The 17,363-nt window shown below is 29.2% G+C and overlaps 1 protein-coding gene and 1 long non-coding RNA gene across 13 annotated transcripts in view; one reads left to right on the forward strand and one right to left on the reverse strand.

Annotated features, from left to right (window-relative positions):
- LOC130676567 (glutamate receptor ionotropic, kainate 2-like) overlaps positions 1–17,363 on the forward strand; it is a 297,696-nt gene that overhangs the window by 186,061 nt on the left and 94,272 nt on the right. For all 11 annotated transcript variants that reach the window (XR_008991438.1, XR_008991439.1, XR_008991440.1 and 8 more), the window contains exon 8: positions 80–232. Coding sequence is in view for 8 of the 11 variants with exons in the window: in XM_057482888.1 (XP_057338871.1) it covers positions 80–232 (153 nt within the window). In the remaining 3 variants the exon portion in view is untranslated. The remainder of the gene's footprint in view (positions 1–79; positions 233–17,363) is intronic.
- Positions 6,958–16,353, reverse strand: LOC130676577 (uncharacterized). Of its 2 annotated transcripts, XR_008991447.1 has the most exons (7): positions 16,143–16,353; positions 15,986–16,019; positions 13,841–13,947; positions 12,749–13,761; positions 8,367–12,659; positions 8,168–8,293; positions 6,958–7,182 (listed from the first exon to the last, which is right to left on the reverse strand). It is a non-coding gene; the product is annotated as an uncharacterized LOC130676577 (long non-coding RNA). The 2 variants fall into 2 exon arrangements; XR_008991446.1 differs by having other exon boundaries at positions 8,367–13,761.

Below are 17,363 nucleotides of genomic sequence, written 5' to 3' on the forward strand. Positions count from 1 at the left end.
CCCACTTTTCCGACAAACTATAATTTAAATTTAATACAACAATATGAATTCTGAAAGCGACAATTTCACGATATTACAGGCTGAACCTGCTCTCGTATATGACAGCGTTCAAGTTTTTGCTCATGGCCTTGCTTCTCTAGACCGAAGTCACGTACTACGACCTGTAAATTTATCCTGTGAAAAGGAAGAGCCCTGGGATGACGGCCTATCACTCTACAATTACATCAATACTGTAAGTACAATCGTCTTAGAAAAGCTATACTTTTTATTGGGTGACTCCTGACGACTATTTTTTTTTTTCACTCTCTTGTTGTTCACAAGCTTTGTATTTTCAAACGTTCGAACTAGTTAAAGGGCCTCATTATTGTTCAATGGTTCTTTGATCATTTGTAAATGTGACAACCTACAGTTATTATTTTATTTTACTTACTCTACTTGTCTTCCATATTTATTTTATAATATATATGTATATTAGGGTGATTCAAAAAACAAACAAATATTTTTTTTTCTTCCAAACAGGTTCAAAAGTTTCGTGTAGATAAATTAAGACGCTTGTGAAAACAAGAGCTCTTAATATTAATATTAACATTGTCGGCATTGCACTTTTCTATTTCCCATAAGAATAACATGGAAAAATTTTTTTTTACGTCTTCTGATTTGTATGAGAAGCTAACGATGCGTCATAGAAATAATTGGCAGGCATAGTTTTGTAGGGAATTGAATGCTCTACAAATAAATATTCTTATCATTTTTTGATAAATCTATTGGTTCAAAAGTTATTTGAGGTTGAAGTCGAATTCATATTAAATTTTGAGATTTTTTTACTTTTCCGGCGAAACTATCAGACCTATTACAAAAGATCACGGGACCTTTTTTGTAGACAATTTTATTCCCTAGAAGTTATTTTGAATAAAGTTTTTTCGAATTCCGCAATGTTTTCTAGTTATTTTTATTTCAATGTCAAGCTCTTGAAATCGATCAGAAGACTATTTTTTTTATGAGCATGACATTAAAATAAAAATAACTAGAAAACAATGCGGAATTCGAAAAAACTTTATTCAAAATAACTTCTAGGGAATAAAATTTTCTACAAAAAAGGTCTAATGATATTTTGTAATAAGTCTGATAGTTTCGCCGGAAAAGTAAAAAAATCTCAAAATTTAATATGAATTCGACTTCAACCTCAAATAACTTTTGAACAAATAGATTTATCAAAAAATGATAAGAATATTTATTTGTAGAGCATTCAATTCCCTACAAAACTATGCCTGCCAATTATTTCTATGACGCATCGTTAGCTTCTCATACAAATCAGATGACGTAAAAAAAATTATTTCCATGTTATTCTTATGGGAAATAGAAAAGTGCAATGCGGACAATGTTAATATTAATATTAAGAGCTCTTATTTTCACAAGCGTCTTTATTTATCTACACGAAACTTTTGAACCAGTTTGGAAGAAAAAAAAAATTTATTTGTTTTTTGAATCACCCTAATGTATATATTACGTATATATATTCCAAACGTCAGTCAGTTGATAAATATACTTTAAGAATAAATTTCATTATTTCATTTGCCATAAATTATAAATTTATAATGCTCAACAAGTTCAAAAAATCATAATTGAGTTTACGATTCTTCGAGTAATTGTGATGTCAAAACAATAAGAATAATTGTTCATAGTCGTGAATTTAGTACAAGTGCATGTTAGGCTTCCTTTCTCGATGTATCGTTTATTTATTCACATCGTGTTCAGTTTTACAATCTTAGTCCAGATAATTCTGGCTAGGAAAATACCTCAAATTTCAAAGTATGTACAACTACCAAGAACAGGTTTTGGAAATGACGGTAAGTATATATCTACCCGCATGAAAAAAATGTATATTTTTATTTTATATACGAAAATATATAATTATATAAAACGGCAAAAATTTATGTATGTTTGAATATAATGTTCATATAACTTGAAAGTATATTTATTCTTATAACATAAACTATAAAAGAAAATATATATTTTATTATAGAGCATTGTATATTTTCAAAATATAATTTGCCGGTTATAAATTCCAATATAACGAAATATAATCGAGACATATATTTTAAAGTATAGTAACTATTATAAAAAAAAAAATAATTTTCATTATACTTTTCCAACATATCGCATTATATATTGGATAATATACTTAGAAATATATGATATAAATATTTTTTTATCGGCAAAATGAACATTCAATTTATCAGTTTAACTCAGGAAAGAAAATAAAGGTACAGATTAATGAAGAAAGAACAGATATCTCAGTACATATTAAGTAGATCTGACCATAGATGTTTAGATGTAAGTGTGCGTTTAAATCAGGGGATGTCAACCTACGACTCTGACTATAAAAAACTGAATTAAACTTTTTTAGGTTTAAAACATGATATAGGCTTGGAATAAACTTTTTAGACTTAAAATTTTATAAGTCGATAATATATATTAGCTTATATATTAACATTATAAAATTACTTATGTGTTTATAATATAATTTTCAATACAAGAGTTCATATAGCTTAAATATATGCCAACATATAATATTATATATCATGTTTGTATATTTTGAAAATATATAATTATATAATTAAAACGGCAAAAAAATAGTTATTTTAATATATATGACTTCTTATATAAATAATTATATTATAATATAAACTGTGTTATATTATTCAGTATAATTTTAGGATATAAATTTTTTTCATGTGGGTAAACTTATTTATATGTAGAGTATAAAATATATATACTATGTAATGATTTCTCATTAAAAGTCGATGAATTTGTTTACATGTTTCTATTAATTAGAATAGGAATAAAATTATTAACGATTTAAAATATCGTAGATAACGATCCTGAGAATTTTGAAAACGATTACAAGGCATCGAATAATATCATTGATACACCTCTATCCAATAATAATTATAATGAAGGACGTCTGAAAGTAAACCGTTATCACGTAATGGCTCAAAGTTCGCACGTAGATAACATCAGGTATAAATATAAATATCGAACAGTATACTTGGGAAATATTTTATAATCATAAATAATTTGAGGATTCGTATCAGGAATGAAATTAAAAAAAGTTGGGAAATCCATAAGTGCACGACTCAACCACTCATTTTATTCTGAGTCATTACTTTTATTCTAATATATGAATTTTTTTTTTTAATTACGAATTTTTATTCGACTTTTAAATTATTGATTTGATTTTGTTTTATTAAAATTTTTTTTAAACATCCCGCCTCTTTTCTTAGATGTCGCTCTTTGTTTCAATCCTACTGTTACGCTAGTGCAGCCGCCGGTAGTTGATGGAAAGAAAAATGGAAAAACATAATAACAGTAAAATTAAAAATGGCAGCTAAAGTTTTCAGGAATTACAAGTTTTTAAGTTATTTTTAATTGCAATTAAAACAAAAAGATTTTCAACTGGAAAGAAATTTACCGTAAGATACAATGTGTATTCGGCAAATTTGCCGAAATTTACGGCAATTTGCAGGTATATACGGTAATGTACGACACTTTAAAGTGAATTGCAATAAAAATGGTAATTTACGGTATTTTACAAGGAATTCCCGTAAAATGCGGCAACACCGTAATTTGCGGCATTTTGACCTCAAACACCGTAGGTATTTTTATTTTTACAGTTTTAACAGAGTTATGCTTCACTTCGATAAAATATCGCAGGCTTGCAGAATTTTCACGGTAAATTACCGTTCTCGTACTGCAAATTTACGTTAAAAATACCGTATTTTTACTGTTATATTCCGTAATTTTGCCGTAAAATACCTTACGTTGACCGCCCTAGCGGATCCGAATTACGGTAAATACAGTGATTTACCGTAATTTACGGTGCCTAGCAGAATTACCGTAAATTACGGTAATCTACGGTAAGTTACGGTAATACGGCAAATTACGGTAAATTGCTGTAATTTACGGTAGCCTAGCAGAATTACGGTAAATTACGGCAATTTACCGTAATTTGCCGTAGATTACCGTAATTTACGGTAAATTACGGTAAATCACTGTATTTACCGTAATTCGGATCCGCTAGGGCGCAATCACTTATTTTAAAGTAAATTACGGAATTTTACCGTAAAATATCGTAATTCTTTTGAATACCGTCAATTACGGCAAATTATGAAAATTACCGTAATTTACCGTAATTCGGATCCACCAGGGTAATTAAAGTAACAATAAAAAAATTAACTACTACCTTAGTGGATCCGAATCACGGTATCCAGCAGAAGTGCCGTAATTTGCGGTAAAAATACGGTAATTTACCGCAAGTTAAGGTATTTTACTACAATTTACGGTAGATTGCGGTAAATTAGGGTGTTTTACCGTATTCGACTGCAGACCACCCGTAAAATACCGTAAATTGCGATAATATACCGTAAACTCTCGCAATTTTACCGTAAATTGCGGCAATTACCGTAATTTACCGTAGTTCGGATCTGCTAAGGTAATAATTATCATGAGTGATTCAGGTGTGCACTTTTGGATCTCCCAATTTTTTTTTTTTTTTTTTTTCTCAAATTTCCGAAATTCTCAAGTAACTTCTAATAATCATACAATTGATTGAATCCTAGAACACGATTTTTAAATTATTAAAAACTGAAATATTCTTATACGTAATTAAAAAAAAAAAAATAATGTGATTTTATTTGAGTAATACTAATATATATTTTCAATTATTCAGGCCGAATGGAGATACTGAAATACCGACTGCATTTAATTTCGAACATGAGGAAAATGCTCACTTTGTGCAGCCGGAAAATGTAAATGTATTTAATAGAGAATCGTTACCGTACCCGCAAAATCAAGAAAAATCACTGGCTGAATTTTATCTGAACGTCAATTCGTTCCCTTTCAATATAGTACTATCATTTGTTAAAAATTCTCCCCAATTAAAGAGTCAAATAATATGGATTATAAGCTCAGTGCGATCTATTATTCAGCATATTGATAAACACATGGAACTAGCGAAAGATTATTTAACCAGTAGTTCATATTATTGAGTTTTGTGTTACTCGCCAGAAATAATTAGTTGAATCACTAACTTAAATAAAAGATAAATAAAAAATGATGTCTAAGTTTTAATAAATTTTTTGTCAATAGTAAAAAAAATACGTGCTATATTGATTGACATTGAAAGTGGTGTGAAATTTGGATGGTTTCCAATAGACATTTTTATTTATTAATCTGCTTGTCGTATCACTGCACTTTGTCTTTACTGTTATCTAAAAAATAAAACTACGGTTAAATTCAATTTTTTTTTTTTTTATCACAATTACTATTAAATATATTTTTTAATGTATAATCTGAGAGATAAATAACAATTGATTGTTTTCAATGACGTTAAAAAAATGTTTATATATATAGGGGAGGAGGCCAAGAGGGTGAGGGAGGGGGCGCAATGGGGCAGCCCGAAAATTTTGTAAAAAAAATTTGTTTTTTAAATATTCCAAAATCACAAAATACAACTTGAAATTTTCCAAAAATTGAAGGTTTCAGACGAAAAATTTTACTGAATTTTGGTTAATGATAAAAATAATAAAAATTTTTTTTTCTTTTGCATTCAATACTCATGTGAAATATAATTTTTTTTCTTTATAGGGGAGGGTGGGGCAGAGCGGCCCCCCTAAGCCAATTATTATTTTTTGTGGCTTTCAACCATAAGATCACTTTACTTTTGTCCTATTTCGAACAAATTTATGGACATTTTGCCAAAATTCTGAAAAAAATTTTTTTTTTTTTGTGCGGCAGAGCGGCCCCCCTCCAAAAAGTGATAAAAAAATTTTTTTTTCGTTTTTTTTTTTTTTAAATTGTTTTCATCATTAAGAATGTATTTCTTTCTCTTGACAACTATTTTTGGTCTTATATTACTCGAAAAAAATTTTTTAAAGCGTAAAAAATCGTTCCCTTTCGATTACCTTAATTACTAATTTTTATTTAATAAAAAAAAATATAAATTCTGTAATTTTACTTTATTTAAAAAATTTATCAACTAAAAAAAAAAATTTAATTTTTATAAATTTTTAGTGACCAAATTTGCCTCTTACATAAAGAAACGGCCGAAAAATATGAAAAAATAATTTTTTCGGAACTTTCGGCTGGTCCATTTTGCCCCAGGTGTTATGCGTAGGGCTAGAAATGTGGAATTATGACAATTTTTTTTTAATTTGACGATAAAAATATGAAAAAATCACTTTTTCAAAACTTTGGGCTTGTCCATTTTGCCCCAAATGTCATGCGTAGGGGTAAAAATGCGCAAACATATCGCATTTATAGTAATTAGTCGAAAAAAAAAAATTTTTTTTTTGATCAAAATTTCAGCGGGGCCGCTCTGCCCTATGGGGGCCGCTCTGCCCCACCCTCCCCTATTACGTAAATTGGTTAAGAATTGCTGCAGTTTCTACAGATTTCCGTAAGTCTTTCAGAAGAATCTTGAGCAAGATTTGTTGAAATCTTAGGCAAGTTTACTTATGACATCCATCTTCTTCAAGTCTTGTTTAAATCTTCCATAAGAAGCTTGCTTCAGACAATGCTACTATGGTAAACATAAGTTGTTTAGTAATTATTTAACCCTTTCCCAGTTGACCTTGAATCCCTACTCTTAATTTAAATCATACGTCTTTTTCTTTAAGTGAGAGAGCGCTAGCCTAATTAATAGAGAGGGGCAGAAAAAATAGTAGAAGGGGGCGCATTTATGCCCTACTACGATTGAACTGTTACTCACACAGCCTTACTAAGAACTGTGATTGATTTTATCCCTACTCATCTTACACCTTGACTCCTCAAGACTCCAAACCGGGAAAGGGTTAATAATATTTACTCATTGACAACCTATAGAAAAAAAAGTAATGTGTTATAAAAAAAGTAATAATCTATTTGATAAAATAGTTTATATTTAATGAATATTGAGGATCAGAGAAATTAATGATACAATAATTATGATATTATTAAACGAAGTTGAGAATAACGAATTCGATCCATTACAAAAATCTGTGTCACAGTAATACATATTAAGCATTTGTACATATACTCGACTTTTTTCCTGATCGTCATCAGCTGCTTTTGGTACGGCTCTTTCGTCACCCACTAAAGATTTTACACTACAGCTACGAGCTCTTACTCCCGTAGTGTAATTTGCTAGTATTTAAATTATTAAATGATTAATAATTTTTTATATTTATATTTTTGCAAAAAAAAAGTAACTTTGATTCAAGAATTATTATATTAGCCTGAATAGTTATTGGCGTAACTATTAGGGTAAGTGATTCATATTGTATCAGCGCGATGCGTTTAGCACGAGTCGCAGGTGCGCAGGCACGAGCGCATACTGCGCACCGGAGACGAGTGCAAAACATATCGCGGGTGACGGATTATGACTTACCCTACATGTTGCGCCCATAATTTCATTCAACTCATATGCGCTATTCACATTTTATTAATCGCCTAAAAAGCGAAGTCTCAACAGCTGTTTAGTGACATGGTGAAAAAAAAAATGGGCATCACAATCTTGGCTACTCAATGGGCAACAACAGGGAATTGTAATTACCCAATATTTAGTAAGAGCTCAAAAAATAGTTACGTTTATTTTCATTACGTCACAATGGCCGGGATAGTAGACATCTTTATTGCGTATCGACAAATAATTTTTCACCCGTCGGTAAACGGCCATTTAGGGTTCGCATTTTAAGGATGATAAAACGTGAATAGCGCGCAAGCGTTGAATAAAATATTTTATTAACTCTGGGAGGAAAGCCGACATTTTCTTAGTTCTAGAAAAAATTTTTTTTAACGAAGAAATTTTTATTTCTTGAACAGAAAAAATTTTCTCTGAATCAAGAAATTTTTTTTTGTTGATCGAAGAAACTTTTTTAAATCAATAATTTTTTTTTCTTGAATAAAGAAACTTTTTTCTGAATTAAGAAAATTTTTTTCTTGAACTAAGCAAATTTTCGCTTGACGAATCACAAGAAATTTCTTGAGCCAAGATATTTTTTTTCTGTGTGGGCGCATAAAAAAATAGCTTAGATCAAACAAGATCTTATTAGATCACAGATCGACAAATGTCTGAATTATTTTTTTTCAGGCGAGTATGAAAAATAGATAAGTTATTTGTTCAAATTACAAAGTACGTAAGATATCTTCAAACAAGCTGAACCACTCGCTGATTCAGGGCAGTCTTTCTCGATTACGTCCTTTGATTTTGAAATATCCGTACAATGAGTACATTCATAACATTTAATAGCTTTTACTGAAATCAATAGTAACTTTAAATAAGATATCAAATAATTAAAAACTGTAGGTTACAATAAATTAATATTTACCAGTAATTATTGATGTCGAAATAATCCATAAAAAAAATAAGTGATTCATTATCAATTATCACTAAATATTATCTGTATTGGACATTAGTTTTATTTTAACTACTGCTCAAAATTTTTTAGATATCAAAATTATCAATTAATTAATCAAGTCATCGATGAATTATCACATTTATGTCACAATTATTTAGCCTTCAAATTTAATTTTTTTTTTTTTTATATATAATGAATATGTGATAATGTTATATTTGTAAATCTTTAGGTATAAATAATATTTTGAGACATCAGCAAAGACAAATACTAAGTTGGTTATATAGAAATTTATTTATTATTTACTATTACAGTTAGGCGATTGTTTTTATTTGCGGTTGGCTATTTGTTTTTCTTTTCCGGCGTTTTAGCAAAGGGAAAGATTAAATAACAAATATTTGTACGCTTTTGTACTGCGTATTCCAGTGTGATTCGTTAGATGAAATGTCAATGAATTTTTGTATTTATAAATTGAAATGATAAAATCCATTGCATTTAATTAGATAAATATTTAACATTTTTGAATCCGATCGGGAATTTAACAAAAATTGAGAATCTTTGGAATCCTTTGATGTCATTTAGAAAATTTAATGCACATATTTGTTTATGTACATATTTGTTCTCACCTACACACTGAAATATTAGTAGCGTATGATTAGTAATTTGTTGAATACTAAAAGTTTGGTTAATTATTTTTACAAAATTTAATTTTTAGATTTCATTAATATAATTGAAGATGATTAATATTGGGATGAGAGTAATAATTTATCTAATTAGGGACAATTATGTTAAAGATGGCGGGAGAATAATGAGGCACCATATTTATGATAGTTCCGGAATTACATGAGGCTCTATTTTTAAGATGAATTTAATGTTGTTATTTCCCTGATTCAGAAATTTCATTTGGAACGGACACGTGCCGCAGGACGATCAAAGTTTATTTTTCGATGCAATCGCGGTTTTTTTTAAATATCTCATGAAATATGCAGATTAAAGGAAAAAATCATAGGAACAATTTTGTAGGAAATTAAATTCTTGACAAAAAAGGTTACATTCATTTTTTTTATAAAATGTGTATTTATGAAGATATTTTGAAAAAACTTTTTTAGATCTTATCAATTGAGCATTTTAAGGATAACGAATGTCAAAAATGACGTTTTTCCTCAAATATAGACAACTTCGTAACTCGTAACATATCAATCATTAATGCTTGTTGTAGTTTCTATATACTTATAAAAATTTTATTTTCAAAATTTGTACTCCTTAAAACGCCCAATTCATCAGATCTAAAAAATGTTTTTTGAACATATCTTCATAAATACACATTTTATAAAAAAAATGAATATGACCTTTTTTGTCAAGAATTTAATTTCCTACAAAATTGATCCTCTGATTTTTTCCTTTAATCTGCATATTTCATGAGATATTTAAAAAAAACCGCGATTGCATCGAAAAATGAACTTTGATCGTCCTGAGGCACGTGTTCTTTTTACCTAAAACGAAAAAACCAAATTCCCCGGGTATTTTTTCACTAAAAAGAAGCTTTTTATGGGGCGCCTGAGAAAATTTAATTTTTAACGACCACCCTAGTGTATATCTATATATAGTCAATTTTGCCAACTTTGAATTGTTGCGGATCGTGTTTGAATTATTTCAAATTAGGTTTCTCAATCAGGGTTGTTTACACTAAGAAATAAATATGTATAACTTCAAAGAAAAACTGGTTGGTTTAAGTATTTTAGTTACTTAACTATAGTGCCAAAAATTACTTTCTTCAATGGAGTAAAATAATGACTTTAGTCAAGTATTTTATTTACTTGCTTAATACTAAGAAAAAATTTATTTGGTCAAAAAAATATTATTAGACATGAATTTTTTTATCTAATGGTGTTCAGATTAGTTTAATAGCTTAACAAACATTTTTTTTATAAATAAATAATTTTACCCTACCCAAGATTCGAACCCAGACCGATCGCGCGAGACTTATGACCTACGCGCGCTCAGCCACGGTGGCTTATTAGAAATCATGTTTTTAGTAAACTCTTAAGTTACTCATCGATGTTTGTCATCTTAAATATTAATTTACACAACTAATTAATAAAATTTTAATATTTAATAGTTTATAGAAGTAGCTCTCGAAATAATTAACATATTTTATATTTTTATCAATGCCAATGAGAAATTTCATTTTGTTATAAAAACAAATTTTTTTCTTAGTGCAATAATTTTTTTCTAATTATTAATTATATTTTTTTTTCATTCCTTTTTTTTATTTAACCAAATAATTGCTTTATTGAAGATTTTAATTGTAATAAATTTGAGAAGGTATCAACTAAATTGAAGAAACATTTGCTTGGCCTTATGTAATTCATGCTTCTAACAATTTATTACTAAAGTGTAGCAACAGTTTTCTTGAAATGATGTCTATCAATTTTATTTTATAAAAAAATTATCTATTTTGAGTATTTATGGAAACAATAAAAAAAAAATTACTCGAATTCAACTTTTTCTCACTCAACATATTAATAGAATATTAGTTTTTTTTTATTTTTATTGTTTGACGGGATTATATAGTAGAAGTTACAAATACTCGAATCAATAATTGAAACCTTTATAGAAATAAAAAAAATTTTTATTTCGTAAGAAAAAAAAATATAATGATAATAATAAATGACAAAATTAAAATTTTTCGTGTACATATGTACATAGTTATACATTGAAAAAATTTATTGCATCGATTAAATGAAATCGGTTACAAATTTACTGAAATAGGTTCGTTACATGTTTACTGTTTTTTGAATAAATAAAATGAGGATGTTGAAATATTAAATATATTCAGTCCCGTTTTATGATAAATTAATAATATTGATGAAAATTGATGTACGAGATAATTGTTGTGTGTATGCATAAATTGTAAAGAGCTACAATCAACATGGCTTGAAATAATAAAATATCATTTTTTACCTCATTTATATCAATGGTATTTTAATTAACTTTTTTTTGTTTGCCCTTATCCTGAATGTTATTATTTACTTTTACCTTTGTAACAATTCAATTAAATAAATCAATATATATTGGCTACTAAACTCATAAAACATAATTAAAATTACTGTTACCCCGCTTTTTGATACACGCATCAATGCTGAGTGTGAATAATTCAATTATTTTTTTAAATTATTAATTCGCTTTGTTCTCGAGTCTTTTAAATAACAACAAAGCATATAGACCTAGCTTTGGTTAAATTAAAATTTAATTCAAATTATGTACGAGTACATGGTCATATATTTTATGTTATATAATAGGTAATATTTTGATATTTTGTAATAATTTCAATAATGGTATTAAATTAAATTCCGTTCATTGTTCTCTGTTTACAATACCAAGGAGGCCGAAGTAAAGTCAGACATCATTTCAAAAACGAAAAATAAATGGTGTAATTTTTACCCGAAAATTTTACACCGTCATTTACACTACATCGAGTCCAAAAATTTTTAACAGTTTACGGATCACGTAAAAAAATTGGGCAAGTTGATCAGGCTAGAGAATCTGGATACTTTACTCTTTAAAATTGAACCAGTGAAATTCACTGCAAATTAGTGATTATGATCTGGAAATGAGCTAAAACTACCACTGGTTAAATTAGCGGTATACTTTTATAGCAGGAGAAATAATGACTATCCACGGATTCGCAGCGAATTTCACTAATTCATTTTTAGAGAGTAAAATTTTTAATAAAAACGATTTCTTTTTATTAGATTTTATAAGAATCTATCTTTTGCATTTGTCCTCATGGTGTAATTTTCAAAGAATTTTGCCGTAATCTACTCTCTTAAAATGATCCAGTGAAATTTCACTGATTCACCAGTGAAATCTACTGGTTCAACCAGTGAATCGAGCGGTCACTGGTTCAACCAGTGAAAATCACTGATCCAACCAGTGGACTAAGATGATCGCTTGGCTCACTGGTTGAACCAGTGATACGCCGGTGTACTACATAAATATAAACACAATAGGTTAGATTAATTTTATTTTATTATAAACGTTTATTTAAAAACAAAGTGAACTAAAAGAGTCTTATTAACAATTATATTTAATTAAAAATTATTTTGTAATAAAATACATAATATTTATTAGGATTTATAAAAATTTAATTTGTTTCCATTTTCAATGGGCTTTTTATATTGTTTAAATTTAAAATTATGTCATTAATTTTTGAGGTTAGCTCCAAGCTATTGAAATTACTCCAAAGTTATTTTTTTTTAAACTCTGTAAAAATTGTGTCATATAATTATTATTATTATTATATAAAAGTTAATTGAAATATTACATGAAGATAATCAATAAATATTACTTACTTATTGACACAATAAAACACTTAAACTACTCATGTACAGAATACTGCTGTACCCGCGCGCTTACATATTTTTAGTTCACTGGTTGAAACCAGTGAGCGCGACGTTCACTGATTCAACCAGTGAACTTTTAATCACTGGTTAAACCAGTGAATTTCACTGGTTGAATCAGTGGAATTTCACTGGTTCACTTTAAGAGAGTATCACAATTCATCGAGTCGATTCCAAAAATACCATTGGTTCAAAAGTTTATATATGTATGTAATGTAATGTATATATATGTAATATAACGCGCCATGTTGCGATGATAGCGGCCACAATTTTTAATGGATCTTAATGAAACTTGGCACACTTATTCTATGAACAATTATTACGGTTAAGTTCGAAGATGAGCAAAATCGGTCAACTAGTTTAGAAATTCCGGACATTTGAAATTCCAAAAATAACGAAAAATCCAACTTTTTCGGCTTTTTTCGTAAATGGGTAAACTTTTTAATGGGTATATCTATCCTTATTATGTAGAAAGAACTTGATAGCCGATAGGAAAAGCTATGTTTTCCTTTTTTTATTTTTCGTTTTACAATAATTGTTCCACTTTTAATAAGGGTTCAAAGTCACATTATTGACTCATGTGTTATGGTGATAATGCCATTGTTTATATCTTTGATAATTTTTGATGGGTGATTATAAAATTATATATATATAGAAATCTACTTCCATTTCGGATGCCGAATGGCTTTTTTTTTTAAATTCGAATACCATTCGCACATCCCTGGTACTCAATGATTGACAATAATTTTAGACTAAACATAAAAATGAAATTATAACGACAAACGTGACTTCAAGATGAAAATAAACTGATGTCGCGCTGTTGCATAAATCAGTATCACAATAGTATGTACGTGATTCAACGACATACACATCTTCGGTTTTACTTGCTTCTTGTGCCATGAGCTCGCTTCTGTATGTAATTTTTCTATTACAGTCACGCAACAGCACACGCAACTCACCATTTGCTAAAACATATTAAGAAATGAAGTTATTAACTGTGAAGTACAATTTAAAGTAGAAAAAAAATTATATGGAAGAACTCACAAAGTAGGGAAGTCATTGTTCTGCAAGCCGGTAACGAATTATTGTAATTACATTCTCGGATTGTAAGATTACTTTCTAGAAAGGTATTGTCACACTGAGGTTTAACACTGCAATTATTAAATTAGTAAATTTTATGGACAAGGATAAAAAATTCAATTATCGTGTGAATCGCTAGTAGCATTCTTAAGGAAGTCTTACGTAAATCTGTATCTTCAGTCTTCAGCAAGTCTGCATACAGTAAGAAATGCATGGCGTTCAACACCATGCTGGTACACGGAAAAAAAATTCTACCGAAATTTACGATGTTAACATCGTAATTTTAACAAAGACTTTTAGGATTAAAAATTACTGCAAAAATTACAATTTAACATCGTAAAAAAAAATAAATAAAAATTACAATTTAAAAACTATATTTATTCGTACCTTAAATATTTCTATTTACTTTTTAACAAAATAAATATTACAGTGCTGCCTCTGTTATAATACGATGGAAGCTATAAAAAGTACGATGTTACATCGTACTTTTTAAATAGTAACTGGGTCCTCCGCAAGTCGTTTATATGGATCTTAAAAACATCATATAGTGTAGGCCCTTCAGTGGCCGAGTGGTCCAAGGCGTCGGACACTTCGCATTCGAAAGGACTTGGGTTCGAATCCAATTGCCGACCGATTATTATTTTAATCTTTTATTTAAAATTTCTCTTCAAATTTTACGATGTTACATCGTAATTTATATTAAAGAGCTTAAGACTTCGTATTGTTTGTCTGAAGTATTATTTCTTAAATGAAATTTCCAACCCTACATCGTAAAAATTACGATGTGAAAAGTCTAGTCCACCAATACAATAATTAATAGGACAAATTACGATGTTAGCAATGTAAATTTAACTAGAATTTTTTTTCCGTGTATGGTCTCAAAACAGATACTAAATGGTATGTGAAATATTCCAAGACAGTATTGTAACGAGTCTCAGAAGTATGGCGTTATTTACTATACTGTATAGTACTGGAGCTATTGTATTGCTCACACGTATGCATAGCAGGCACGACGAAACAGCATGGCCCTGAGAGCCATACTACAATGCCGACGGCACAATGCTACTAGTTTTTCCCGCCATAATTTCTGGCGTGTCAATCAATGTATACTATCGTATTACCGCCAAAACTATATAGATGTCGTTAGACTAGGTTTATCGGCCATAAGCAATGTGAATACGACAATGCAGTATGGGCCTGACGGCCATAAAGACATTTCGGCGTCCACGACAACTATCGCCAATGTTACTATTCCCGCAATGGTTGAATCATCTATACATACAATTTTATAACCTATAAAAATCTTCGATACCATACAGTATGGCGTTCGAGCCCATACTGCCATAGTGATATCCGCAAAATATTTGTTACCGTGCATCATCAGTTTTGGACAAGTCTGAGGCAAGATACTTCCGTAAGATGCCTTAAGTAAATCTGTAGTAATACTTGCTGAAGATGCGTTAGCTCACTTGCTGCAGAATTGCTTAAGATACCCAGACATGGCTGCCCCATTAGTACAGTAAATTCAGTGGCGCCCACTTAATGTTCGATGTAATTTTATCGAGTGATAGAATTGTTAGCACTTTAAATTGAAATGAGGACCACTGGGTTTGCTAAAAGTACTGCATCCGAGCTTGGAGTGACTTGAAGATAAAGAAACCCGATATCTTAAGCATTTCTGCAGCAACTTTGACCAAACGTTACATAGTACGTCTATTGGTTAAGAATTGCCGTAGACTGTTTCTACAGATTTCCGTAAGTCTTTAAAAAGAATCTTAGGCATGACTTGATGAAATCTTTGGCAAGTATACTTGTGAAATCTATTTTCTTCAAGTATTAGAATCTTTCATCAGAAATTTGCCGAAGGACTTCGTCAAGTCACTTGCTTAAGACAATGGTTTTAAAAATTGACGATGCTTTATTTTCTTGGTGTGAAATATCGAGCGGTGTACTTTTAACACAGTGTTAGTGTTTCTTTTTACACCATTCTCTGTATTAAAAGATAACACAAATATTATGTGGACTATTTCTAACCCACATATTGTATTGCTTTCAATTCAATATTTTTTATCGTATATATGTATTATTAATATTAAAATTGAAACTTACGTGGGTGTACAAAACCAACATTTAAGTGACTCTCCTATAACATAGAAATATTTATTTAATTTCACCTGTATTATCGTTATTTTCTCTTTACTCTTATTGATATTATAAAAAAACTGTTTTAAAAAAGATATTGAATTAAATTTAATAAAATATTCACCTGAATCATTAATTGAAAACAATGCTATTAAAAATAATAAATATTTCATTATTAATTATTATTAAATAGATAACTTTTTGTTTAATGAAAATATTTAAGCTTAAGATTATTACTTATTTCGAGCAATCAGTTATATTAAATAAAATAAAATCAATCGAGCCCAATGCAGTATTTATAAATATGCATCATCTCTTTATCAAATTTTGATTGATATCACTCTTTGATAATTAATATGAAAACAAAAATAATAAAATTTTCTGTGGCTTATATAGGTAAGATACGAGATGCTTAAATAATGCTGCAAATACTGTTAAGATTAAAATGATATAAATATTACATATTATATACTTAAAAAAAAAAAAACATCAATTTATTATTTTTTAATCCTCAAAATTTTGTAAAAAAAAGTCACTTAAACGATTGTCGTTTAATGTAACCTGGGTCTTATATCCCGAAGATTAATTGTCCGTACGGGGAAGAACAATAAACACTGTTAAAAATTAACCAGTGTTGATATCCTGCCTGGTATTTTATGAACTGGATGACCATGACTACTACCGCCCGTCTTACGGCACCAAATAAATATATTAATTCAAAGGTAATGCAACATAGAAACGAATAAAATGACAGACAATGGTAATTTTTTATTGTTAATCACTAGTACTCCGACTAGTAAATTTTGCAACACTATTGGAAATGATTAGTGTTGACTATGAGTTCATTAGTGATCATGAGTAGTTCGATTAGTGGGTACATCGCTATTGAAAGCTAAAAAACTCTAACCTCAAAATTTGATATTTAATCTCTATAGTGGTCCCAACGAAAACTTGAGATATTTTTCCCACCAGTTTTTTCCCCCATCATCGTAATATTAGAATGAGCGCATGCGCTGCTATATGTGCGCATGTGCAAAACCAACATTTAAAGGGTGGGGGAAGAAACCGTGGTGGAAAAAAAATCCTGAGCTTTTATCGGGACGAATATATATAAATACAGTAACAATTTATAAATTGCTTAATCATCACAATTAATATCATCAGCATTGTTAAGATTTTTGAGGTTTCAATGATGAATATATAGACCTTCAAAATAATCCTGACTATTGAGTCCATGGTGTTAGCAGAGTGGTAAGAGCTTCAACTGATATGCAGAAGGATCCAGGTTCGAGCCCCAGTAAAGACGAATAATTTTTCATCGATAAAAAAATTAATAAACATCAAT

Source organism: Microplitis mediator, chromosome 10, assembly GCF_029852145.1.
Source record: "Microplitis mediator isolate UGA2020A chromosome 10, iyMicMedi2.1, whole genome shotgun sequence".
Lineage (NCBI taxonomy): Eukaryota > Metazoa > Arthropoda > Insecta > Hymenoptera > Braconidae > Microplitis > Microplitis mediator.